The following is a 26,829-nucleotide window of genomic DNA, read 5'->3' on the forward strand; positions in this document are numbered from 1 at the left end:
TATTTGTTGTAATGTTTATTGATTTTGTTATTGTTTTATTGAATGTGTTCTGGGCAATGTAAATTGCTGACTGTTGTAAGCCGGCCTGATCCCTATGGGTGAGAAGGGCGGGGTAAAAGTGATGTAAATAAATGTTTAACTTCCCAGTTGGCCCTTCACATTTGTGGGTTTGACTTCTGCAGATTTAATTAAAATATTTTCTCTAGGGATCTTTATATCTTCCAATGCAATGCTGTGATTGGCTTCCGCCAGAAGTTGACCACAGTCATGCTGGAGGACCTATTTATTTATTTATTTATTTCCATTATTTATTATTTATTAGTGACATTTATATCCCATCCTTCTCACCCCGAAGGGGACTCAGGGCAGCTTACAAGTCATATATACCTATAATATATTAGTATATTATTAGTATAACGCAATATAAGCATGATATATTACTATATTTTACTATACCACTATATTGCAACATTATTAGTAATATTACATGTAATATAAATATACAATTATAATAGTGTATTATTATAATATTATTATTATCAATATTAAATGTATATACAATATATTATCGGGTCCCTGGTGGCACAGTGTGTTAAAGCACTGAGCTGCTGAACTTGCGGACCAAAAGGTCCCAGGTTCAAATCCCGGGAGCAGAATGAGCGCCTGCTGTTAGCCCCAGCTCCTGCCAACTTAGCAGTTCGAAAACATGCAAATGTGAGTAGATCAATAGTTACCGCTCTGGCGGGAAGGTAACGGTGGTCCATGCAGTCATGCCGGCCACATGACCTGGAGATGTCTATGGACAATGCCAGCTCTTCGGCTTAGAAATGGAGATGAGTATCAACCCCCAGGGTCGGACACAACTGGACTTAACGTAAGGGGAAACCTTTACCATTATCTTATAATGTATTATATTATTAATATAGCATAATATGGGTATTATATATTGTTATATTGACACAGGAGACATGGTGGAATGATGTCTTCCTGGCCCCCTTCTTCACTCTGGCCTAACTGGGACTTAATTTTGGGGGGAGCGGCTCCCATCTGATGACCTAGAGATTCCTAAGAAAAGCAGAGAATGTATTGGGTTCATTTTTCCCTGTACAAAATGGCTTGGAGGAAGAGAGATAGGTACATTGGATCAGCTTGGGGGTTAATAATTACACTACAGGTCTACATAGTGGATCTGGATGCAGCTTGGCAATGCTGTTGGAAGCTACTTGGTATAAACTTTGAACTGCTGCGGAACTTACACGGGAGGAAAGCCAGCTCTGCTTGAGGATATTGACCTGCTAGGAATGGGGGCAGGACAAGAGGAAACATCAATCCCCATTGGCTGTTTCTGTGTTGCTACATTCAGAATGGTTGCTCTTTACTCACTGTATTGCGGAGATTCACTCTCAACAGGTTTTGCTTCTTCCCAAGTGGTTACGTTTGGGCTATTAAGGTTGCCCGGCATTTACCGATAACCTATTGCAATAAGATCAAACATTATGTCAGTGTTTTCCTTTGCGACAGCGCTCCAAAGGCTGAGGCTTGGAACCAGAGGAGGTGGGGAGTGTTTATCCAGGAAATTTTGTGAAATACAACTACGTAGTGTCTAATCTTTGCCAGCTAGTAAACAACAGTATTGAGTTTACAGGAAAGAGAATGGATGAGGAAGGTGAGATGTCGAAGGCTTTCATGGTCGGGATCACAGGTTGTGGTGTGTTTTCCAGGCTGTATGGCCATGTTCCAGAAGCATTCTCTCCTGACGTTTCGCCCACATCTATGGCAGGCATCCTCAGAGGTTGTGAGGAAGGTGACCTTAACACCTTTCTGCTGTGCCTCCACACTACGGTCTAATACAAAGTATACCGACCTGTTGCCTTGCCCAAAATGAGAGGGTGGCTTGTGTTGATATCAAGATAACTTTGTTCTAATTATCAGGTCTGTTAGTCACATTGTTAAGAGATTCTGACAGTATAAGGCAGGGTGTTGTCATCGCCTTCTCTGAAAGTATTTAACAGAGTATTGTCGAAGTCTTTCATGGCCGGAATCACAGGGTTGCTGTGAGTTTTCCAGACTGTATGGCTATGTTCCAGAAGCATTCTCTCCTGATGTTTCGCCCACATCTATGGCAGGCATCCTCAGAGGTTGTGAGTCCTGTTGGAAACCAACAACAACAACTCTTTATTGACCATTTCAAAACATGTGAAACATACAAAACGTACACACTTACCCATACATACAGTAAAACCATGTATAGATACAAAGCATCCCGGCCTACTAGCCTACCAACCCACTCCTAGGTAGCTGTGCAAATCTATATATATAAAAGAGTGATGGCATCACGGCGACCCACAAAACAACAAAACTAAAGGCCCCCCCAACCTTGAAAATTGACAACACAACCCATCATCCACGCCTCTACGTTCATACAACAAAAAGAAAAGAAAAATAAAGTCCTAATTAGAGAGAGAGGAATAATTGCTTTTATCCAATTGCTGCCAGTTAGAAGGCTAAGCTCCTCCAACTTGGTCTCCTGGCAACCCAATAAAAAATAATAAAAACACTAAAAATTAATACAATAAAATACTATAATAACAGAAAATAACTAAAAATAATACAAGAAAATAATAAAATATAATAAATAAAAATATAACTTACAATAAAATTAATAAAAAATTGCAAATAACGTCCAGTAAAAATTACACAACAATTTTTAACCAATACCACCACCACTTTGCCACAGCAACGCGTGGCCGGTCACAGCTAGTACAGAATAAAAAGATTAAAATTAATTAATTATTCCCTTAAGGTAAGGTTTAATCCACGTGAAACTTCCGAGTCCCCAAACGACAATTATACCTACCTGAGACACTCAAGAACTAACGGCTCCATTTCAAACGATTTATTACCATCTACACAACCATTACAAGAGGTGTGTGCAAACACGAGGAGTAAGACATCTCGAACACGGTCCCGTTGGAAACCAGACAAGTGGGGTTTATTTATCTGTGGAATAATGTTCAGGGTAGGAGAAAGAACTCTTTGTCTGTTTGAGGCATGTGTGAATGCTGCCATTGGCCACTTTTATTAGCATTGAATGGCCTTGCAGCTTCAAGGCCTGGCGGTTTCCTGCCTGGGGGAATCCTTTGTTGGGAGGCGTTAGCTGGCCCTGATTGTTTCATGCCTGGAAATTCCCTGTTTTCTGAGTGTTGTTCTTTATTTACTGTCCCGATTTTATTTTTTTAAAAAATCTGGTAGCCAGATTTAGTTTTATTTATTTATTTAATTTCCAACATTTATATCCCTCCCTTCTCACCCGAAGGGACTCAGGGCAACGTACACAATTGGCAACAATTCGATGCAGACACATAATTAAAATCATAACAGTATATAAAATCTATTACAAAACAATTAGTACAGTATAAAAATATAAAACATATGGTTAAAATCCGTTCATCCAATATCCTCGTTCTTTAGCCATTTTCATGGTTTCTTCCTTTCTGTTGGAATCGTCCACATGCTAGTGGATTTCAGTGGCTTCTCTGTGTAGTCTGACATGTCATATCTGTGCTAAAAATAACAGGGAGCTGTTGCAGAAACCTTCTTATATTTCTCATGACTCCTAAGCATGCAGGTACAGGATCCTAATAGCATTTGATTCTTTTATTTGAGGCTCAAAGGCATTCCATTTGCAGGATAAAGCGGTCCAACCTGTATTTCCAATGGTTTCAAAGGAGCTGGATGTGATTAGTTTTAGCACAGGTTGTTTCACTGTGTCTGCGGCATCTCAGTTAATTATCACTGAGTTGCCAACTTGTCGCAAGTAATAAAACTGAAGCACCAAAACTGCGTGGAGTTTGGAATTTGAGGATGTTGAGGGCGTGGGCCCATTTGGCCTTGCAGAGAGATGGGATTTTGGTTTTCAGAAGTTTCAACTAAAATCTCTTATTTTAGCCCCAAATCTCTGTATGTATACATGAGGTCGACTTATACATGATGTACACCATATATATATACGTACTAGCTGTGCCCGGCCACGCGTTGCTGTGGCGAAGTATGGTGGTATGGGAAATAAAGTATTGAGGAATTGGTGGTAGTTAAGGTACAGGGTAAAGGTTTCCCCTGTAGAGTAAAATCTCACTTATCCAACATTCGCTTATCCAATGTTCTGGATTATCCAATGCTGTTTTTGTAGTCAGTGTTTTAAACTCATTGTGATATTTTGGTGGTAAATTTGTAAATACAGTAATTACTACATAGCATTACTATGCATGGAATAACTTTTTCTGTCAAATTTATTGTATACATGATGTTTTGGTGCTTAATTTGTAAAATCATAACCTAATTTGATGTTTAATAGGCTTTTCCTTAATCTCTCCTTATTATCCAACATATTCACTTATGCAACGTTCTGCTGGCCTGTTTATGTTGGATAAGTGAGACTCTACTGTATATTTATAATCTTATCTGCTTAGAACTGGATTATATGAGGCCCCTTCTACACAGCTGGATAAAATGCACACTGAAGTGGATTATATGGCAGTGTGGAGTCAAGATAATCCAGTTCAAAGCAGATAATATAAGATTATAAATGGGTTATATAGCTGTGTGGAAGGGCCCTGAGTCTACACTGCCATATAATCCAGTTCAAAGCAGATAATCTGTATTTTATAGGCAGTGTGGAAGAGGCCTAAGTAAGGCCTTACTCTGTCTGTCCCCTGGGCTGAGTGGGTTGCTAGGAGAGCAAGTGGGCGGAGCTTAGCCTTCTAACTGGCAGCTATTGGATAAAAACAATTATTCCTCTCCCTCTAATTAGGACTTTATTTTTCTTTTCTTTTTGTTGTATGAACGCAGAGGCGTGGATGAGGGGTTGTGCTGCCAAGTTTAGTGTTTCTGGGAAGTGTAGTTTGGTTGTTTTGTCCTAGGCCGAAATTTCATTACCCTTTTATATATATACTAGCTGTGCCCGGCCACGTGTTGCTGTGGCAAAATATGGTGGTATGGGAAATAAAGTATTGAGGAATTGGTGGTAGTTAAGGGTAAAGGTTATCCCCTGATGTTAAGTCCAGTCGTGTCTGACTCTGGGGGTTGGTGCTCATCTCCATTTCTAAGCCGAAGAGCCAGCATTGTCCGTAGACACCTCCAAGGTCATGTGGCCGGCATGACTGCATGGAGCGCCATTACCTTCCCGCCGGAGCAGTACCTATTCATCTACTCTCATTTGTGAGGCCTAACTCTGCCTGTCGCCTGGGCTGAGTAGGTTGCTAGGAGACCAAGTGAGTGGAGCTTAGCCTTGTAACTGGCAGCAATTGGATAAAAACAATTATTCCTCTCCCTTCAATTAGGACTTTATTTTTCTTTTCTTTTTGTTGTATGAACGTAGAGGCGTGGATGAGGGGTTGTGCTGCCAAGTTTAGTGTTTCTGGGATGTGTAGTTTTGTTATTTTGTCCTAGGCCAAAATTTCATTACCCTTTTATATATAGATAGATGTGTATTTTGACCTCATGCATAAGTTGAAGACAGGTTTGGGGGGCCAAAATTGAATTGTATCTCAGTTGGACATGAGGAAATGGTTTAGAACATGAAAAAGATAATATTTTTAAAGGGATGGTTGAGGACGTCAGATATGCCATTGTGTTCTTGATTTTTTAAAAACAAAAACTGTGAAGACACCTTGTTTGGGAATTCAGAGTATGTAGCTCAAGATAATAGATTCCTCCAGTTGTTTCTGTTGATATTATTCTTCTAGTTTGAGCTGGACATTGTGAGCAGGGGGTGTTTACTTTGGATAGGAAGCCATTTCAACTGGCAGGGGATGCCAGGAAATTGAATTAACCGAGAACAGCATTCTAGTCTCATGATGCTGAGCACAGTGGGTCAGTTGCGAGACTTGAGTGAATGAACAGCTCCGGGTTTCCTTTTTTCTCGAGTCTGAAAAAGTGGGGCCTGGGGAGAACTTGGTGAGAGGTAAGCTTCTCTAACAACATAATTGGGGGGTTAGTGGGGAAAAAATGTAGTTTCACAAGGCATTTTGCCTTCCCTGCCTCACTAAACTACAACTCTTATGATTCTAAGTTTGAAGTAGCATTAAAAACGATCCCTTCTGGCAGGATTGTCCAAATGGTTTTTAAATTATAACTTTAAAAACACTGTGTTGTCGAAGGCTTTTATGGCCGGAATCACTGGGTTGCTGTTAGTTTTCTGGGCTATATAGCCATGTTCCAGCCTGACGTTTCGCCTACATCTGTGGCAGGCATCCTCAGAGGTTGTGAGGTCTGTTGGAAACTAGGCAAATGGGATTTGTCTACAGTAGAGTCTCATTTATCCAACATAAATGGGCTGGCAGAACATTGGATAAGCGAATATGTTGGATAATAAGGAGGGATTAAGGAAAAGCCTATTAAATATCAAATTAGGTTGTGATTTTACAAATTAAGCACCAAAACATCATGTTATACAACAAATTGGACAGAAAAAGTAGTTCAATACGCAGTAATGTTATGTTGTAATTACTGTATTTACAAATTTAGCACCAAAATATCACGATGTATTGAAAACATTGACTACAAAAATGTGTTGGATAATCCAGAATGTTGGATAAGTGAGGATTCAGTTTGTCTGGTTATGCCGGTTTGTGGTGACAACTACTGTACAGTATATAATAAATGTTCATTTTTTGTTCAATAATAAATGTGAATTCTTCTTCGTGGAAAAATAAGACATCCCCTGAAAATAAGACCTAGCACATCTTTGGGAGCAAAAATTAATATAAGACACTGTCTTATTTTTGTGGAAACACGGTATGTAGTAATTACTGTATTTATGAATTTAGCACCAAAATATCATGATATATTGAAAACATTGACTACAAAAATGGCTTGGATAATCCAGAAGCTTGGATAAGCGAGGCTTGGATAAGTGAGACTCTACTGTATCTGTGGAATAATGTCCAGGGTGGGAGAAAGAACTCTTTGTCTGTTGGAGGCAAGTGTGCATGTTGCAATTGGCATTGAATGGCCTTGCAGCTTCAAAGCCTGGCTGCTTCCTGCCTGGGTGAATCCTTCGTTGGGTGGTGTCAGCTGCCCCTGAATGTTTCCTGCCTGGAATTTAAAAACACTGCTATCTAACTCGATTTTTGTTCTTGGGTTATAAATGTCATTTCCTAATTGGTTCTATCATAAAAACTTGAAAAAAGTTGGTTAAACTTTATTTATTTCGTGTCAAAAGCATTGCATAATAAATCAATTTAAAAGTGATGAAATAAAGGAAATCACAAGCAGCTAAATAGTTTTAGACCAAACTGAAGTGCCATAATATCACCACTGTTCAATGGCCATGCTTTTACTCTGTGAAGCTGTGTTGTAGAGTGGATATATTCAGTTGATGTGATTATTATGCCTTTTTTATTGTTGTATTTTATATTGTGTATTTTATACCATGGTATTTTATTGTGTGTTGTTGGGCCTAGTCCCCATGTGAGCCGCCCCGAGTCCCCTCAGCGAGATGGGGCGGGATACAAAAATAAAGCTATTATTATTATTATTGACACAACGACATTGTATGACACAGCAAACAAGATAGATATGCTGGATTTCTTATCACAAAATCACAAGTCGAACACTTCCCAAGTGATGATGATGATGATTATTATTATTATTACTACTATTATAAGCTTTGTCTTTGCGGGAGGAACATCCTGCAGCACATTTTGTTCTAGTTTTTCAGTAAATATCTCATAGACTCTCAACCAATTTAAAATTGTTTGTGGCAGCCACAAAAATGAAGTTTCTTGAGTAGAGCAACTTCTTTCAAAAAGAAGTACCGCACAAATAAATGGGAAAATAACACTTTCAAACAGGAACAGCCATAAAAATGAAGTTTCTGGAGTAGAGCAACTTCTTTCAAAAGAAGAAACGCTCAAATAAATGGGAAAATAATACTTTCAAACAGGCCATAAAAATGAAGTTTCTGGAGTAGAGCAACTTCTTTCAAAAGGAAGTACTGCACAAATAAATGGGAAATAACACTTTCAAACAGGAACAGAAAATGTTTCAAATTTTGTTACATAGTGCAATCAACACAGATTTTACATGCTCTTTTATGTGTTGTGTACATAACTGATATCTGTTTCTCATCGCATTCCATAAGGGAAAGCATGTAACAGTAGTAGCAGTAATAATAATAATAATAATAATAATAATAATAATAATAATAATAATAATAATAAACAAAATTGAAGGAAAAGCTGAGAAGGAGAAGACCTGGCTCTGGCTCACGAATGGGACCCTGAAGAAGGAGACAGAAGGCCTGATCCTTGCAGCCCAGGAACAAGCCATCAGGACAAAGGCAATTAAGCCAAGATCGAAAAATGACCCAAAATGCAGACTGTGCAAGGAAACCGACGAAACCATTGATCATCTCCTCAGCTGCTGTAAGAAAATTGCACAGACAGACTACAAACAGAGGCACAACCATGTGGCCCAAATGATTCATTGGAACGTATGCCTCAAGTACCACCTCCCAGCAGCAAAGAACTGGTGGGATCACAAACCTGCAAAAGTATTGGAAAGTGAACATGCAAAGATACTGTGGGACTTCTGAATCCAGACTGACAAAGTTCTGGAACACAACACACCAGACATAACAGTTGTGGAAAAGAAAAAGGTTTGGATCATTGATGTCACCATCCCAGGTGACAGTCGCATTGACGAAAAACAACAGCAAAAACTCAGCCGCTCTCAGGACCGCAAGATTGAACCTCAAAGACTCTGGCAGAAACCAGTGCAGGTGGTCCCAGTGGTGATGGGCACACTGGGTGCTGTGCCAAAAGATCTCAGCCGGCATTTGGAAACAATAGACATTGACAAAATCACGATCTGCCAACTGCAAAAGGCCACCCTGCTGGGATCTGCAGCATCATCCAAAAATACATCGCACAGTCCTAGACACTTGGGAAGTGTTCGACTTGTGATTTTGTGATGTGAAATCCAGCGTATCTATCTTGTTTGCTGTGTCATAATAATAATAATAATAATAATAATAACAACAACAATGGAAGGAAAGTTGTAGAGACTGTATTGTGAAAGAAAGTGCTACACCTATTCTGAGACAAGGTTCAAGTTACAGGGCTCATTTCCAAGTATGTTGGCAAAAGTTTCAATGACTATTCATGTAGATCAGTTAAAAGGGAAATCTCCAGCGGGGCTCTTATTCCATGGTGATCGGCAAGATGAGACTGAGCTGAGTTGCAGGGGAGCATCGAACGTGAGTGTTTACTTATTTTGTTCAGGACATGGGAGCACGCATCCCCCTAACCCGATCAGGCTTTAAACAAGCTTCAAAAGCAGTTGTGAGTCTAGATGTTCCAAAGGAAGGGTCCAACGGAAACCCTTGGGCGAGTCTAAGTAGGTCTTTGGGCTCTCGGCCAAAGCACAGATATGAAAGACAGACATGAAAGCAAACCCAGCATGACAGCCTTCTGCAGTCAGACCAGCTTTATGTCAAAGCACACATTAATTGATTTTTTTTTAAATAAAAAAAAACATTAATCAGAACAGGTGGGGATTGCGACACCAGGAAACCTTAGCTCTTGCAAAACATACACCTAATTAGATAGGTTACATTGTCCCTGGAGCAGTATAACCTTTCACACTGAATATTCAGTAGTAATAATAATAATAATAATAATAATAATAATAATAATAATAATAATAACAACAACAACAACTTTATTTTTATACCCCCGCCCCATCTCCCCGAAGGGACTCGGGGCGGCTTACATGGGGCTTTGCCCGACACAACAATATAATAACAACAACAAGACAATAAAACAAATATCCCAACAATAAAACAGTAGAGTCTCACTTATCCAACGATGATGCATTTTAATATATTTATGGTTCCCGTCCCCTTGATCTGGTCATGTGTGTTATTTATTGATATAATTGTATTATTTTACTTTGTTTAATAATGTGTTATTATGTTGTTATGTAATGTTTGTGTCGCTTTTATGACTGTAAACCGCCCTGAGTCCCATCTGGGAGATAGGGCGGTATATAAATAAAGTTTTATTATTATTATTATTATTACTATCTATTTTTATTTCTGAAATTTACCACCCTCGGCTTATACTGGAGTCAGTGTTTTCCCAGTTGTTTTGTGGTAAAATTAGGTGCCTCGGCTTATATTCGGGTCGGCTTATACTCGAGTATATATGGTACATACATACGTACATACACACACATAATAAAAGCAAAAATATGTATGTACCGTATGTGTATGGCTGTGGGGTGTCCATTTCCACAAATAAGCTTCCACTTCCACAAACAGTGGGATGTACAGTAGAGTCTCACTTATCCAACATAAACGGGCCGGAAGAACGTTGGATAAGCGAATATGTTGGATAATAAGGAGGGATTAACGAAAAGCCTATTAAACATCAAATTAGGTTATGATTTTACAAATTAAGCACCAAAACATCATGTTAGACAACAAATTTTGCAGAAAAGGTAGTTCAATACGCAGTAATGCTATGTAGTAATTACTGTATTTACAAATTTAGCACCAAAATATCACGATGCATTGAAAACATTGACTACAAAATGCGTTGGATAATCCAGAACGTTGGATAAGCGAGTGTTGGATAAGTGAGACTCTACTGTATAGTTCACCTGCAATCTAAGAACCTCAGAGAGCACACTGAGCAACCTTGCCCAACATAAGAAACTTTTTAAGTACTGGTGGAGTTTCTCAGGGTTCACCTGGCATGATGTTAGTTGTAGTTAATCCACAACCTTAAGCATTTTGTACAATTAAAATTGACCTTTTCAAATAACCTGGGCAGTAGCAGGTACCCAAGTTAGTATATATGTAAAATTACAACCGTGAGACTCACATATATCTCAAACCAAGCAATTTTATATACGTAACCAGAGGAAACAAGCCCTTGCAGGTTTTGTAATATTCAAATGTATTCTCAGTCAAAATGATGTAAGACACAGATAATAATAGACGTGAAGGCTGCATTTTTTATTTGAGTGGGAAAACTCCATGAGAAAGCGAGACAAAAACAGAAAGAGAGCAGATCAGAGGCTCAGACATGTCGATTTGATCCTTAGCAACCCAACACTCACGCAAGAAAAATACTTAAAAGTTTCTCGAAAGAATGAAGCTTTTCTTACGAGGGTTGAATGAAAAGTAATGCCTCCACCTTCGTTACTTGGGGTTGGATGGGAATATTTTAATAAATCAAACGCAGAAATAATCCTTAGAACGTGCTCTTTAACTACCACTATTCACTTTTCCACATAATCACCAGACAGTTGGATACATTTCTGCCAACGATGAACAAGTTTTCTGAAGCCGTCACGGAAGAAGTCGACACTCTGTTTCCACGACCATCTTCTCACAGTTCTCTCAACGTCTTCATCAGAAGCATAATGATATCCCTGCATATCTTCTTTCATTCTTGTGTTTTCTGATGAATCTCCTTTGGGGTGACACCTTCTGCTCTCAAGAATTCAATGACTGCACGTTGCTTAAGTTGCATGGACTGACTGCCTGCGCTGGCTTCCATACTGCTGAGGCTTCCCCGTCTGCGCAGGGTTCCATACTTTGCACTTCAACAACACAACCGTCCAATGCTAAGGCTTCCCCGTCTGTGCAGGGTTCCATACTTTGCACTTCAACAACACAACCGTCCAATGCTAAGGCTTCCCCGTCTGCGCAGGGTTCCATACTTTGCACTTCAACAACACAACCGTCCAATGCTAAGGCTTCCCCGTCTGTGCAGGGTTCCATACTTTGCACTTCAACAACACAACCGTCCAATGCTAAGGCTTCTCCGTCTGCGCAGGGTTCCATACTTTGCACTTCAACAACACAACCGTCCAATGCTAAGGCTTCCCCGTCTGTGCAGGGTTCCATACTTTGCACTTCAACAACACAACCGTCCAATGCTAAGGCTTCTCCGTCTGCGCAGGGTTCCATACTTTGCACTTCAACAACACAACCGTCCAATGCTAAGGCTTCCCCGTCTGTGCAGGGTTCCATACTTTGCACTTCAACAACACAACCGTCCAATGCTAAGGCTTCCCCGTCTGCGCAGGGTTCCATACTTTGCACTTCAACAACACAACCGTCCAATGCTAAGGCTTCCCCGTCTGCGCAGGGTTCCATACTTTGCACTTCAACAACACAACCGTCCAATGCTAAGGCTTCCCCATCTGCACAGGGTTCCATACTTCACACTTTAACAACACAACCGTTCAATGCTAAGGCTTCTCCGTCTGCGCAGGGTTCCATACTTTGCACTTCAACAACACAACCGTCCAATGCTAAGGCTTCTCCGTCTGCGCAGGGTTCCATACTTTGCACTTCAACAACACAACCGTTCAATGCTAAGGCTTCTCCGTCTGCGCAGGGTTCCATACTTTGCACTTCAACAACACAACCGTCCAATGCTAAGGCTTCCCCGTCTGCGCAGGGTTCCATACTTTGCACTTCAACAACACAACCGTCGAATGCTAAGGCTTCCCCGTCTGCGCAGGGTTCCATACTTTGCACTTCAACAACACAACCGTCGAATGCTAAGGCTTCCCCGTCTGCGCAGGGTTCCATACTTTGCACTTCAACAACACAACCGTCCAATGCTAAGGCTTCCCCGTCTGTGCAGGGTTCCATACTTCGCACTTTAACAACACAACCGTTCAATGCTAAGGCTTCCCCGTCTGCGCAGGGTTCCATACTTCACACTTTAACAACACAACCGTTCAATGCTAAGGCTTCCCTGTCTGCGCAGGGTTCCATACTTCGCACTTTAACAACACAACCGTTCAATGCTAAGGCTTCCCACCAAATGGAAGTGTAGAGGAGAGTCTACTGAACAAGCCAGTACCTGCCACAGACCAGTATTGCCATCTGTTGAAGAGTTATGGAGGCATTACTTTTCATTCAACCCTCGTAAAATATTCCAAGCAGCCAAGGGATGATTTGAACCCTGTCCTAGTCTAACTCACAAACCAGGACACCACACCTGCAAAGGCCATAGTCTGAACATGGATAAATGAAACCACAGACACCGGTTTGGTGGATATGGGGATTGTGCAGTATACGGTTCTTGATAGGAAGCCAGGGTGGCAGCGCTCAAAAGGCTACTATTGTCTGGTGGCAAAAAAGGGTTGGAGCAGACCTGGCAACCCCAATGACGCCAAAACCTTTGGGCTCTTTTTGAAAGAGCTGTTGGCAAAGTCTGCCCTGAATAAAGGATAATAAAAAGGCTTGAGGATCAAGAGATGAATGAATGAGCTTCCTAGGCAACTACGCTCACATCTGAATGCATACTAAACACCCCCTGTGTTTCCATGAGTCCGTGGCTCAAATAACATGTTTTTTTCCACATAGACCTTTCCAGGTTTAAATCCCCAAAGTCTCCCCATTCAAACTGAATTTGGGTTCAAGCAGGACTCGATTAGTTTTCAGAATCTGAGACCTCAGAAACGACTCTGAGATGATGGGCTTGAAAGTGAGGACACAACAGAAATGCAAGAGGTGCTTTGTGTCTTAGGTTACCGAAGGCACAATTAGAATCTATATATATAAAAGAGTGATGGAATCCAGGCGTCCAACAAAACAACAAAACTAAACACCCCACAACCTCGAAAATTGACAGCACAACCCCTCATCCATGCCTCTACGTTCATACAACAAAAAGAAAAGAAAAATAAGTCCTAATTAGAGGGAGAGGAATAATTGTTTTTATCTAATTGCTGCCAGTTAGAAGGCTAAGCTCTGCCCACTTGGTCTCCTAGCAACCCACTCAGCCCAGGGGACAGACAAAGTTAGGCCTCACATAGGCCTCTTCCACACTGCCTATAAAATACAGACACCACCAGACAATGCCACAGCAACGCGTGGCCGGGCACAGCTAGTGTGCTTATATATAGTTTAATGTGAGTCTCGCAGTGTTAGTCATTGTTTTGAAGGCTGCGTCTGTCTGAGACACATGAACACACCTTTTCCTGAAGTGCAAGCCTTCTCAAATCTACTTGCCCAACAGTTGGAGAATGTACATCTGGGAATATAATTCTCAGATGATTTTACGTTTAAAATTTATATATTGTAATTTATATTGTATTTTAATAGTTTTTGGGGCCCCTGGTGACACAGGGTGTTAAAGCGCTGAGCTGCGGAACTTGCAGGTTCAAACCAGGTGAGCACCCACTGTTAGCTCCAGCTCCTGCCAACCTAGCAGTTCGAAAACATGCCAATGTGAGTAGATCAATAGGTACCGCTCTGGTGGGAAGGTAACGGCGGTCCATGCAGTCATGCCGGCCACTGTGTGGAAAACTTTTGAACAACTCCTTTGTCAATTTCTGTCCACTTTTCTGGGAACCATCTACCCGTAGGGGTGTACTTTCTCTTTCTGTTGCAGAGGAGGCTGTTTGAATCTCAGCAACAATAAATTGCATTGATCCAGCTTTCTGTGTCATTATCACCAACTTCCTAATGCAGTTATAAAGATGTTGTGGGTAAGATTGTTCTGAAAACGGGGGCCTGGCTTGCCCTGGGCAGGCAGAAACCTTTCTGGTTTGGGTTAAACGTTTGCGCTAATACAATTGTGTGCAAACTTGTTCCCAATAAAACGCCACAAATGTCAATTAGAGGAGGAATGCTTCCATGCTTTTTGTCCCTCGTTTGATGCGATTTAAATTGGGGTTGGAGCATAATTAAGCCCCGGGACAATGACATTAACTTTGTTGATGCTCTTCAGCTTCCAGGTAGCGGTTGGATCGAAACCCGTCACTAGATTTTTAACCCATTGTTTGCCTCTTCCAGGCTTCTTCTGCAACCCCTGCCTTCTACCGTAACCCGGGAGTGACAATGTCTCACCATATGGGCCATAATATGACCGGCTTGGCAATGCCCACCTCTGATCCTCATGCGCACCATCACAATACGATGGCTCCAGGACACATGCACAGTGAAGGGATGGTGAGTAGACCTCAGATCACAAGTTCACTGTCCCAAGAAGGATAGTGCATGGCAACAGTTTTTGAATGCTATGTAGGTTACAGCGGAATGGGCTAAAAGTCTAATAATAATAATAATAATAATAATAATAATAATAATAATAATAATAATAATAAACAAACCTGCAAAAGTATTGGAAAATGAGCACGCAAAGATACTGTGGGACTTCCGAATCCAGACTGACAAAGTTCTGGAACACAACACACCAGACATCACAGTTGTGGAAAAGAAAAAGGTTTGGATCATTGATGTTGCCATTCCAGGTGACAGTGGCATTGATGAAAAACAACAGGAAAAACTCAGCCGCTATCAGGACCTCAAGATTGAACTTCAAAGACTCTGGCAGAAACCAGTGCAGGTGGTCCCGGTGGTGATTGGTGCATTGGGTGCCGTGCCAAAAGATCTCAGCCGGCATTTGGAAACAATAGACATTGACAAAATCATGATCTGCCAACTGCAAAAGGCCACCCTACTGGGATCTGCACGCATCATCCGAAAATACATCGCACAGTCCTAGACATTCGGTGTTCAACTTGTGATTTTGTGATATGAAATCCAGCATATAGATCTCGTTTGCTGTGTCATACTATGTCTTTGTGTCAATAAATAATAATAATAATAATAATAATAATAAATCACACAGTCCTACATGCTTGGGAACTGTTTGACTTGTGATTTTGTGATATGAAATCCAGCATATAGATCTTGTTTGCTGTGTCATACTATTTCTTTGTGTCAAGAAATAATAATAATAATAATAATAATAATAATAATAATAATAATATACATCACACAGTCCTAGACACTTGGGTAGTGTTCGACTTGTGATTTTGTGATACGAAATCCAGCATATAGATCTCGTTTGCTGTGTCATACTATGTCTTTGTGTCAATAAATAATAATGATGATGATAATAATACATCACACAGTCCTACAAGCTTGGGAAGTGTTTGACTTGTGATTTTGTGATACAAAATCCAGCATATAGATCTCGTTTGCTGTGTCATACTATGTCTTTATGTCAATAACAATAATAATAATACATCACACAGTCCTAAATGCTTGGGAAGTGTTTGACTTGGGATTTTGTGATACGAAATCCAACATATAGATCTCATTTGTTGTGTCATACTCAGTCTTTATGTCAATAATAATAATCTATATATATATATATATATAAAAGGGTAATGAAATTTTGGCCTAGGACAAAACAACAAAACTACACATCCCAGAAACACTAAACTTGGCAGCACAACCCCTCATCCATGCCTCTACGTTCATACAAGAAAAAGAAAAGAAAAATAAAGTCCTAATTAGAGGGAGAGGAATAATTGTTTTTATCCAATTGCTGCCAGTTAGAAGGCTAAGCTCCGCCCACTTGGTCTCCTAGCAACCCACTCAGCCCAGGGGACAGGCAGAGTTCAGCCTCACTTAGGCCTCTTCCACATTGCCTATAAAATACAGATTATCAGATTTTAACTGGATTACAGTATATGGCAGTGTAGACTCAAGGCCCTTCCACACAGCTATATAACCTATTTATAATCTTATATTATCTGCTTTGAACTGGATTATCTTGAGTCCACAATGCCATATAACCCACTTCAGTGTGCATTTTATACAGCTGTGTAGAAGGGGCCTCATATAATCCAGTTCTAAGAGATAATATAAGATTATACATGTAATATATTTTATAAATATAAAATGTAATAATTACTGTGATATAATAATACAGAACAATATAATCTCTAAAATCAGGACAGTAAATAAAGAACAACACTCTGAAAGCATAAGCCACAGCAATGCATGGCCGGGCAAAGCTAGTAATAATAATAATAATAATAATAATAATAATAATAATAATAATAATAATAATACATCACACAGTCTAAACGCTTGGGAAGTGCTCGACTTGTGATTTTGTGATACGAAATCCAGCATATAGATCTCATTTGCTGTGTCATACTATGTCTTTGTGTCAATAATAATAATGATAATAATAATATTCTTGTACCCCTCCTCCATCTCCCCGAAGGGACTCGGGGCGGCTTACATGAGAAAAACAGTCCATAAATTTAAAACACAATATAATAACGTAGTTATAAAACAACATAACATGACAATTATTAAAACCAAGACATCAATTGCCATGTACAGAGGGTGATTAATGCAAAACTCTGAATACAATAGAGATATCTACATATTGTACTGAGACTTTCTGGATGGCCCTTGAGAACTCCTCCAACTCCATGACTCTGTTTAGGTCTCATAGCTTTAGGAATGTGTTCTGTTTTCTGTTAATGCTAAAGGACAGTGAGGGAGAGCCTCAGCGAAGTGTCCTTGTGTCTTGTTTGTGGAATTGCTGGGCCTTGTAATCTAATCGACTCCTTTGTGTCTGGAGCAGGCAATGACCTTCTATTTTGGATATGAGAATGTGCCTTTGCTGTTTTCCGGGCTTGTCATCAACACACCTGGAGGTGAGTGAGCTTTCTGCCATTGAGATCAATCAAGTTATAATTCCATGGCCCAAACAATATTCTAGTTCAAGGCTGGAAAGCTGATAGCTCTGCATGTTGGAGAACAAATCCCATTAACATTCAGTGCTGGACCTGATGAGGGTTGGTGTCCACTAGTTATCCACACCATACTGGACCATACTGCAAAGAGGTTTAATAACGGCTGAGGTTCTTCTAGGCAGGGGGAATCTTTTTAAATCCCACCGCTGCCACCAAATTGCAAAGATGTCAGGAAGGGGGAGAAATCTTTTTTAAAAGAAATCCCACCACTGACACCAATTGCGGAGATGTGGAGGAGTTTCTATTAATTAATTATATATCTTGTAAATCGCCTAGAGCATCTTGGATGGAGGGCGATTAATAATTAAATGATGATGATGATGATGATGATATTATTGTTATATATTTTATATCTGCTGCCACCAGTTATTAAAGATGTTTTATTTAAAAGCTGCCACCAGAGGTAAAGATGTTTATAAGGTGGCCACCAGATGTTAAGGGGATTATCAACTCTTGCCACCACCATTGAATGATATCGCCACTGGCTACTTAGAGAGGAGACTTTTAAAATTTTATTTTTCTTCTTTCTTGTTTGCTTTTGATGGTAATATAGATTTCAGAGACTGAGATGTTAAAAAGAACAATAACACGTTTATTCAGGCACAAGCTTAATGGTTACAGTAACTTCTTTAGAGGCACTTATTAACAGTTGCAAAGCTATATTGAGATGTTTCAAACTTTAAAATACTACTTCCTCCTTTACTGCTTTTACCTGCAGTCACCCTGTGAATTACAATCACAGACTATCTGTTCCTTATCTGGAAACAGACTATCTTAAAATAAGCCACCAAACTTATTTTAAATTGACTCAAAATCAAACATTTGAGCCACCCTGAACCCTTCACTGAGGATCAGTCTTAACTGCAATTCCTCGGATTACAGACTGAACTCTTTTCCCCCCTCCTTTTTCTCCAAACTCCAACTTACCCTTACCCAATACTTACCCTTTTAAAACATGGTTAAACATGACTTTTAAAACGCAATTAAACATGACATCTGTAAACTAAAAAATTCACACTTCGTTACACATACTGATGGGGAATGGTGTTTAGAAAGCACCAGGTTTCGATAGAACTGAGTCAGGTTGCTCTTCTCACTTTCTCAGAAATGGCAGGAGCATTTGTGGCCATCTTCTTGCTGGCCATGTTCTACGAAGGCCTGAAGATTGCTCGCGAGAGCCTCCTCCGGAAGTCTCAGGTCAGCATCCGCTACAACTCCATGCCCGTCCCGGGACCAAATGGCACCGTCTTAATGGAGACGCACAAAACTGTTGGGTGAGTAAACGCCATGCCTTCTCTCTTTAATTCTATTTAGAAGTTTGTATTTTTCCTAAGCTTTGAACTATGAATTGTGTTGTTTTTACTGTTAGTGGCTTTGGGCCCTTTTTAGAGTGACAAGGCAGGAGAGAAAATAATTAATAATAAATGTGCGTGCAAAGTACTACCAAATTTGTTTTATAGATTACTAGCTGTGCCCTGCCACGCGTTGCTGTGGCCAATTGGAATTGCAGTGAATAGCCTCGCTGCTTGAAAGCCTGACCGTTTTCTACATAGGGGATGCTTGCTGGGCCAGGTTGAATGAGATGGAGTAGCCTCGTGGTTTCCAAAGTCTGGCTTTGAAGCTGCAAGGCTGTTCAGTGTTAATCAAGTTGGGCCACAAAGGGGTTGATATATGTGTGGAATAACGTGCAGTGTGGTAGAAAGAACTGTTGTCTGGTTGAGGCAGGTGTTGCCATGGATCTCCTTGATTAGCATTGAATAGGCATGCAGCTTCAAGGTCTGCCTGGTTAGTACTTGGAAGAATCCTTTACTGGGACGTGTTAGCTGGGTGTGATTATTTAAGTTGTTTAGCATTGAATGATCTTGTAGCTTCCAAGCCTGGCTGCTTCCTGCATGAGGGAATCCTTTGTTGGGAGGTGTTAGCTGGGCCTGGTTGTTTCCTGTGTGGAATTCCCCTGTGTTCTGAGTGTTGTTGTTTATTTAGTGTCCTGATTTTAGAGATTATATTGTTGTGTATTATTAGAGCACAGTAATTATTATACATTCTATTGAGAATGTTATATGATTTGCCTGGAACAGGATTCTATGAGGCCCCTTCTACACAATGGTTTAAAATTCACACTGAAGTGGTGTTTTTTTTTGTTTTGTTTTTTGCTGTGCCCTAGGAGGCAGCCTGGCTTTGAAGCTGCAAGGCTGTTTAGTGTCAATCAAGGTGGGTCACAAAGGGGTGCATTCCGGTTTTTGGGGTTTTTTTGGCCCCATGGAGGTTAGGGAGTTTGTTTGTAAGAACGTAGAGACGTGGATGAGGGGTTGGGTTATCAATTTTCTAGGTTGGGGGTCGTTTAGTTTTGTTGTTTTGCCCGGTGGAGCGATGCCATTCTCCTTTTATATATATAGACTAGCTTTGCCTGGCCACGCGTTGCTGTGGCGTATGCTTTCAGAGTGTTGTTTTTTATTTACTGTCCTGATTTTAGAGATTATATTGTTCTGTATTATTATATCACAGTAATTTTTACATATTATATTTATAATCTTATATTATCTGCTTAGAACTGAGTCCCTTCGGGTGAGAAGGGCGGGATATAAATGTGTTGCTGTGGCTTATGAGAATCCTTTGTTGGCCAGGTGGAGTAGCAGTTAATAGTCTTGCAGTCTCAAAGCCTGGCTGTTTTCTGGAGTAGTTGGAGCTTTTTGTTGGCCAGGTGGAGTAGCAGTTAATAGTCTTGCAGTCTCAAAGCCTGGCTGTTTTCTGGAGTAGCTGGAGCTTTTTGTTGTATGAACGTAGAGGCATGGATGAGGGGTTGTGCTGCCAAGTTTAGTATTTCTAGGATGTGTAATATTGTTGTTTTGTCCTAGGCCGAAATTTCATTACCCTTTTATATATATAGATGTGTGTGTGTGTGTGTGTAATCAATAGGGTAGTATATAAATATTATATTTCATTATAATAATGACATTGAACGTTTGCCTTATATATGTGCATTGTAATCCGCCCTGAATCCCCTTCGGGGTGAGAAGGGCAGAATATAAATACTGTAAATAAATCAAATGATGCTTTTTCTTCCCTGTCTTCATTAGGCAACAAATGCTGAGCCTCCCGCACCTTTTCCAGACGGCCCTTCACGTCATCCAAGTGGTGGTCAGCTACTTCCTCATGCTCATCTTCATGACCTACAACGGCTACCTCTGCATCGCTGTGGCCGGAGGCGCCGGGACTGGCTACTTCTTCTTTAGCTGGAAGAAGGCGGTGGTGGTGGACATCACCGAGCATTGCCATTAACCCCAGACGCACAGCCTCTGGACAGGACCAGGTTGACTGGAAACATGCCAACGACACATTTGGGATGCCCTCCCATCAATGCCTGTGCCATTCAGTCGCTCTTTTCCCCGGCATCTTCCCTCTTGGGTGGTTGGAAGAGAGCTGACAACTGGCGATGGCCGCTTCGGTAGGATTATTGGCTTATATAATAGAAATGATTAGCGGTTTTGATCATCTTATTTTTAAAAAAGACTGTCTTATGATTGAGAGTAGCAGGCGCAGGCCACGATTCCATGTTCTCTCTGTAATGTTTTTAAACCGACAATGTTTGGATTGGGTGGGAATCAAATGAACGATGGCATGGAATCAAAGCCGAGAGACCCAGAGATGTAAACAATCAGCAAGTTGATGCAATTGGTTCCGATGTTTTTTTAAGCAGCTTTGAGTTCCTCATTCTTTCTAAATCTATCAGTTCTTGTCTTTGGCCCAAATAAATAATTGGACGCAGACAATCTGATGATAACGGCACATGATGCGAATTGTCCGTCGCCACTTAATTGTGAATGTGTAAAATGTATGCAAATCATTTTTTAAAAAGGAAAAAGTATCAGGCATCTTTTAAATAAACGGATGGAACAAACGCTGGCTTCAGTGTGATGCAAAGGCTGACAATTTGTTCTGAAACAATCCAACCTGCCCTTTGTATCCATGTCTACAACTACCTCAGATAAGACTGGGACAAACGGCCCGAAGCTGTGAGCCTTCTCTCACATTTGGTACACTTCTGTGGCAAACATTGCTTCTCAATATACAAGCCGGCCTGCTGTTTCAGGACATAAGGATGCTTTTGATTAGACCCATTTTACAGGATTCGCATTTGGGTTTGCTGTCCCAAATGGCTGTGAACCATGTTTCTTGACATACTTGACTATTGAAAAATAATTTGGTGTTTTGAAGGCTTTCATGGCCATAATCACTGGGTTGCTGTGAGTTTTCCAGGCTGTATGGCCATGTTCCAGAAGCATTCTCTCCTGATGTTTCACCCACATCTATGGCAGGCATCCTCAGAGGTTGTGAAGTACAAGAGAGAATGCTTCTGGAACATGGCCACACAGCCTGAAAAATGCACACAAACCCAACCCAATATTGGTCTTAACAAACACACTAATGTCTGTGTGTTTTCGAAGGCTTTCATGGAAGGAATCACAGGGTTGTTGTGTGTTTTCCGGTCTGTATGGCCATGTTCCAGAAGCATTCTCTCCTGACGTTTCGCCCACATCTATGGCAGGCATCCTCAGAGGTTGTGAGGTACAGAAGAGAGTGCTTCTGGAACATGGCCACACAGCCCGAAAAATGCACAACCGAACTTAATATTGGTCTTAACAAACACACACACTAATGTCTGTGTGTGGTCGAAAGCTTTCATGGCCAGAATCACAGGGTTGTTGTGTGTTTTCCGGTCTGTCTGGCCATGTTCCAGAAGCATTCTCTCCTGACGTTTCGCCCACATCTATGGCAGGCATCCTCAGAGGTTGTGAGGTATAGGAGAGAATGTTCTGGAACATGGCCACACAGCCTGGAAAATGCACACAAACCCAACCCAATATTGGTCTTAACAAACACACTAATGTCTGTGTGTTGTCGAAAGCTTTCATGGAAGGAATCACAGGGTTGTTGTGTGTTTTCCGGTCTGTCTGGCCATGTTCTAGAAGCATTCTCTCCTGACTTTTGCCCACATCTATGGCAGGCATCCTCAGAGGTTGTGAGGTACAGGAGAGAATGCTTCTGGAACATGGCCACACAGCCCGAAAAATGCACAACCCAACCTAATATTGGTCTTAACAAACACACTAATGTCTGTGTGTTGTCGAAGGCTTTCATGGAAGGAATCACAGGGTTGTTGTGTGTTTTCCGGTCTGTCTGGCCATGTTCCAGAAGCATTCTCTCCTGACGTTTTGCCCACATCTATGGCAGGCATCCTCAGAGGCTGTGAGGTATATACAGCCCAGAAAACACACAACAACACTAATGTCTCTTTCTATAGCCCTAACCGTGAGAAAAATAAATATTGGGAATGGAAACCTCGAGTAAACACTATCCTAGAAGTACAAATGTTCTCGGCTATAACTTGGTTTATATCCTTCAGGTTTCAGAGATCCAAACCATGTAAATCAAATCTGCAAATACGGAGGATTGACTGGATTTTTTCTTTGGAGAAAGGGGAAGAAACATTGCCTTTTCTTCCTTGCCAAGATTACAAGAAGCAGCAGGATTGTCTCAGCAACAGATGTCCTTGCTGCTAAATTGTTCACAAAGGTGCTATGGCACATCTCTTATACGATGCGCCATTATTTCAAACCGGTACTGCGTATTGCCACTGGCCACTAAATCCAAGTCAAGGGGATTCAAAGAAGTTTGCAAGGTTCAATTGTTGCCACTTAGAGCACTTCAGTTTTACAAGGGGAGGCATATAGAAACATAACCACCCTCTATTGTCATTATAACGAGCCACATTCATATGAGCTAATACGATTTGTGTTGCCAGTGCTTTGTCCCACTGTATTCAAGAAAGAAAAAGGTGCCTTTTCTATGTTTCCAGTCTCTATCTTTTCTAGCATTGTGCCTCGCTGGATGTACATATATATTTAATCCATAGTGGAGATCGCCCTCCTGATACTGTTATGTAAGTACTGATTATCAGTCTGTATGTAATTAATAAAGCAGAATGTATCTTAAAGGTATGTTGTGTGTTTGATCTGTTAAAGCTGCTCAATATTATACCACTAGGCAATGTTAAATTAGTGCAGTTTGGCACCACTTTAACTGCCAGGGCTCAATGTTATGGAATCATGGGCTTTGTAGTTTGGTGAAGGCTGAAGGCCTCGTCAAACTACAACTCCTTGGATTCCATAACATTGAGCCATGACAGTTAAAGTGAGGTCAAACTGCATTCATTTTACAGTGTGGATGCACCTTTGGAGATTCCCAAGACACCATAATAATCAAACTCAAGGAGCCCTCGGTGGCGCAGCTGAGCTGCTGAATGAAAGGTAGTGGTTCCAATCTGGGGAGCAGGGTGTTTTACCCCCACAACAGACATCACAGTGCTTCTGGCTGTCTCCATTGGTGTGGAATTTGCATGACCCCACCCACTGCCTCTCCCTTAACCCTTTCCTATTCATTTCTATGGCACACAGCAAACAGGAATTGATCAGCATCTGAACATACTAGTGGGGCTTGGGGAGAATGATTCACCATGATTTATAGGAGTTGTAGGGACTGGGATGTATAGTTCACCTGCAATCTAAGAGCACTCTGAACTCCACCAACGATGGACCTGGAACTAACTTGGCACACAGAACTTCTATGACCAGGAAAAAATACTGGAGGTCTTTGGAGGGATTTGTAGGAGTTGTAGTTCACCTACATCCAGAGCGCATTTACTTACTTACTTGGGCGATCCCTCATTGTCCGAGTATGATGGCCCTCCTAGTGTAGTATGATGGCCCTCCAAGTGTGAGGCCGGGCTGTGGCGCAGGCTGTTGAGCAACCAGCTGCAGCCAGCTGCAATGAATCACTCTGACCAGGAGGTCATGAGTTCGAGGCCAGCTCAGAGCCCCATGTTTGTCTTGTCTTTGTTCTATGTTAAGGCATTGAATGTTTGCCTTATATGTGTAATGTGATCCGCCCTGAGTCCCCTTTGGGGTGAGAAAGAAGGGCGGAATATAAATACTGTAAATAAATAAATAAAATAGTATCTTGGTGGTGGATACACACACATGTATACACACACACACATGAACATTTATGTTGATGTGACTGACCACAGTTGTGTGGTACTTTTTGGCCTGTGGGCTTTCAAATCCCGATTTCAAATGTGACTGATTAGGTCAGTCATGTTTGATCTTCCTAAAATGCAAACTCTATACCGTGTTTCCCCAAAAATAAGACAGTGTCTTATATTAATTTTTGCTCCCAAAGATATGCTAGGTCTTATTTTCAGGGGATGTCTTATTTTTCCATGAAGAAGAATTCAGATTTATTGTTGAACCAAAAAAAAAAAAAGAACCTTTGTTATATACTGTACAGTAGTTGTCATCACAAACTAACATAACCAGACAAACTGTGAATCCTATTAAGAATTTCTTGTTACTACTATTATTTCCATGTACAACTGGTATGTACATTTATCAATTCTGCATGCTCTGGTGTTCTGATTGACAGGCGCCGGGCATGCTTCCAAACAAAACCTTGCTAGGTCTTACTTTCGGGGGAGGTCTTATATTTAGCAATTCAGCAAAACCTCTACTAGGTCTTATTTTCTGGGGATGTCTTATTTTCAGGGAAACAGGGTAGGGATGCATCTTCCTAAAATACAAATTCTATAGGGATAATACTACAGACATACACATTTATTCAGGAAAGTAAATAAATTCCATAAGTGGAATAAAAATTTCACCGGTTTCGAGAGAAGAGTCCAGTCTTCAGTTCCTTGGGTGCCGGGAGAGAGAGCAAGTCCATTCCCCTTGGCTGCTTTTTTTCCTCTAGTGTCATGGAAGTCAGTAGAGGAAAGGCTCTAGAACTCAAAGTTGCCAAACTGCGAGGAGCGGTTGTTGGGCTTGGGCTGGGGCTTGTAGCCGATCCGGTCGTGGATCATCTGTTCCCGGCTCTTGTGGTCCATGTTCAGTCCCAGCGCGCCTTCGCCGTCACTGGCGCCCACCACATCCACCTCTTCCCGCTGCTTCTTGCAACTCTGAAAAGGCAGAGAGGAAATGAAATAAAAAATTTAAAAGGGAATTTATTTACCGTATAGACTCGAGTATAAGCCGACCCGAATACAAGCCGAGGCACCTAATTTTACCACAAAAAACCTGGGAAAACATTGACTCCAGTATAAGCCGAGGGTGGTAAATTTCAGAAATAAAAATAGATTTTTCTATCAAATTTGTTGTAAAACATGATGTTTTGGTGCTTAATTTGTAAAATCATAACCTAATTTGATTTTTAATAGGCTTTTCCTTAATCCCTCCTTATTATCCAAGATATTCGCTTATCCAAGCTTCTGCCGGCCCGTTTAGCTTGGATAAGTGAGACTCTACTGTAATACTTTTTTCAAATAACCCAGGCACCGCCGGGTCCCCAAGCTAGTAAATAATAAATAAACAAATCTGGGTTGCTGTGAGTTTTGCCGGGCTGCGTGGCCGTGTTCCAGAAGCATTCTCTCCTGACATTTCGCCCACATCTGTGACAGGCATCCTCAGAGGTTATGAGGCCTGTTGGAAACTAGGCAAGTAGGGTTTATATATCTGTGGAATGATGTGTTTTTTGGGCATTAAATTTTGCCAATTTCTGTAAGCCGTCCTGAGTCCCCTTGGGTGAGAAGGGCGTGATATAAATATTATTATTATTATTATTATTAATAATAATAATTTATTTATACCCCACCTCCATTTCCCCGGAGGGACTCGGGGCAGCTTACAATGGTCGGACCCAGATAAAAACAGTAACAATAAACACATCAGGTGTACAACGACATGTGCAATTATAAAAACAAACATTAACATATACAGATAAAATAGAAAACTTAATAACATGGTTAAAACACAAAAAGATTAAAAAATGGACTAAACAAAATGCAACCGTATAAATATCAAACCTGAGGTAAGTGACAAAGTGCTTTAGATTAGCTTCAAGGCCTGGCTGCTTCCTGCCTGGGGGAATCCTTTGTTGGGAGATGTTAACAAGCCCTAAATTGTATTTAAACTTTTTCTTTTTCACTACTTCCCATCTACTCACCTCCAGCTCTTTTCTGGCCCCTTCAAATTCCTCGATATCGTCCAGCTTGAGCTCCAAACGCGTTGGCTTCCGACGTAGCATCTTTAGGACCAAGCGGGGACCCGTTGCCTTTTCCACGCATGCGCAGTGAACTACCGCCAAGCCCCACTTCCTGTGTGCGCATGCGTTTCGTCG

The 26,829-nt window shown here is 41.0% G+C and overlaps 2 protein-coding genes across 5 annotated transcripts in view; one reads left to right on the forward strand and one right to left on the reverse strand.

Moving 5' to 3' along the window:
- The window catches only part of slc31a1 (solute carrier family 31 member 1), a 28,122-nt gene extending 4,526 nt beyond the window's left edge, over window positions 1-23,596 (forward strand). For 2 of the 3 annotated variants that reach the window (XM_003229723.4, XM_008123930.3), the window contains exons 3-6: window positions 14,831-14,986; window positions 17,430-17,502; window positions 18,707-18,875; window positions 20,679-23,596. In XM_003229723.4, coding sequence (XP_003229771.1) covers window positions 14,876-14,986; window positions 17,430-17,502; window positions 18,707-18,875; window positions 20,679-20,880 — 555 coding nt within the window. In that variant the 5' untranslated portion in view covers window positions 14,831-14,875 and the 3' untranslated portion in view covers window positions 20,881-23,596. Of the gene's footprint in view, window positions 1-5,390; window positions 5,963-14,830; window positions 14,987-17,429; window positions 17,503-18,706; window positions 18,876-20,678 lie in introns of those variants that run through there. The other variant, XM_008123931.3, reaches the window with a different exon arrangement.
- On the reverse strand, window positions 1-26,814 carry cdc26 (cell division cycle 26). 2 transcript variants are annotated; one of them, XR_010000072.1, is made up of 3 exons: window positions 26,656-26,814; window positions 25,319-25,612; window positions 1-2,148 (listed from the first exon to the last, which is right to left on the reverse strand). XR_010000072.1 is itself a non-coding variant. In XM_003229722.3 (2 exons), the coding sequence occupies exons 1-2, from the start codon at window positions 26,734-26,736 to the stop codon at window positions 25,436-25,438; spliced, it is 258 nt and encodes an 85-aa protein (XP_003229770.1). In that variant the 5' UTR covers window positions 26,737-26,814; the 3' UTR covers window positions 25,257-25,435. The 2 variants fall into 2 exon arrangements, 1 of the variants encoding a protein (XP_003229770.1); XM_003229722.3 differs by lacking the exon at window positions 1-2,148 and having other exon boundaries at window positions 25,257-25,612.
- Window positions 26,815-26,829: the final 15 nt, after the last annotated feature.

Source organism: Anolis carolinensis, unplaced genomic scaffold (assembly GCF_035594765.1).
Source record: "Anolis carolinensis isolate JA03-04 unplaced genomic scaffold, rAnoCar3.1.pri scaffold_7, whole genome shotgun sequence".
In the NCBI taxonomy this organism is placed as follows: domain Eukaryota; kingdom Metazoa; phylum Chordata; class Lepidosauria; order Squamata; family Dactyloidae; genus Anolis; species Anolis carolinensis.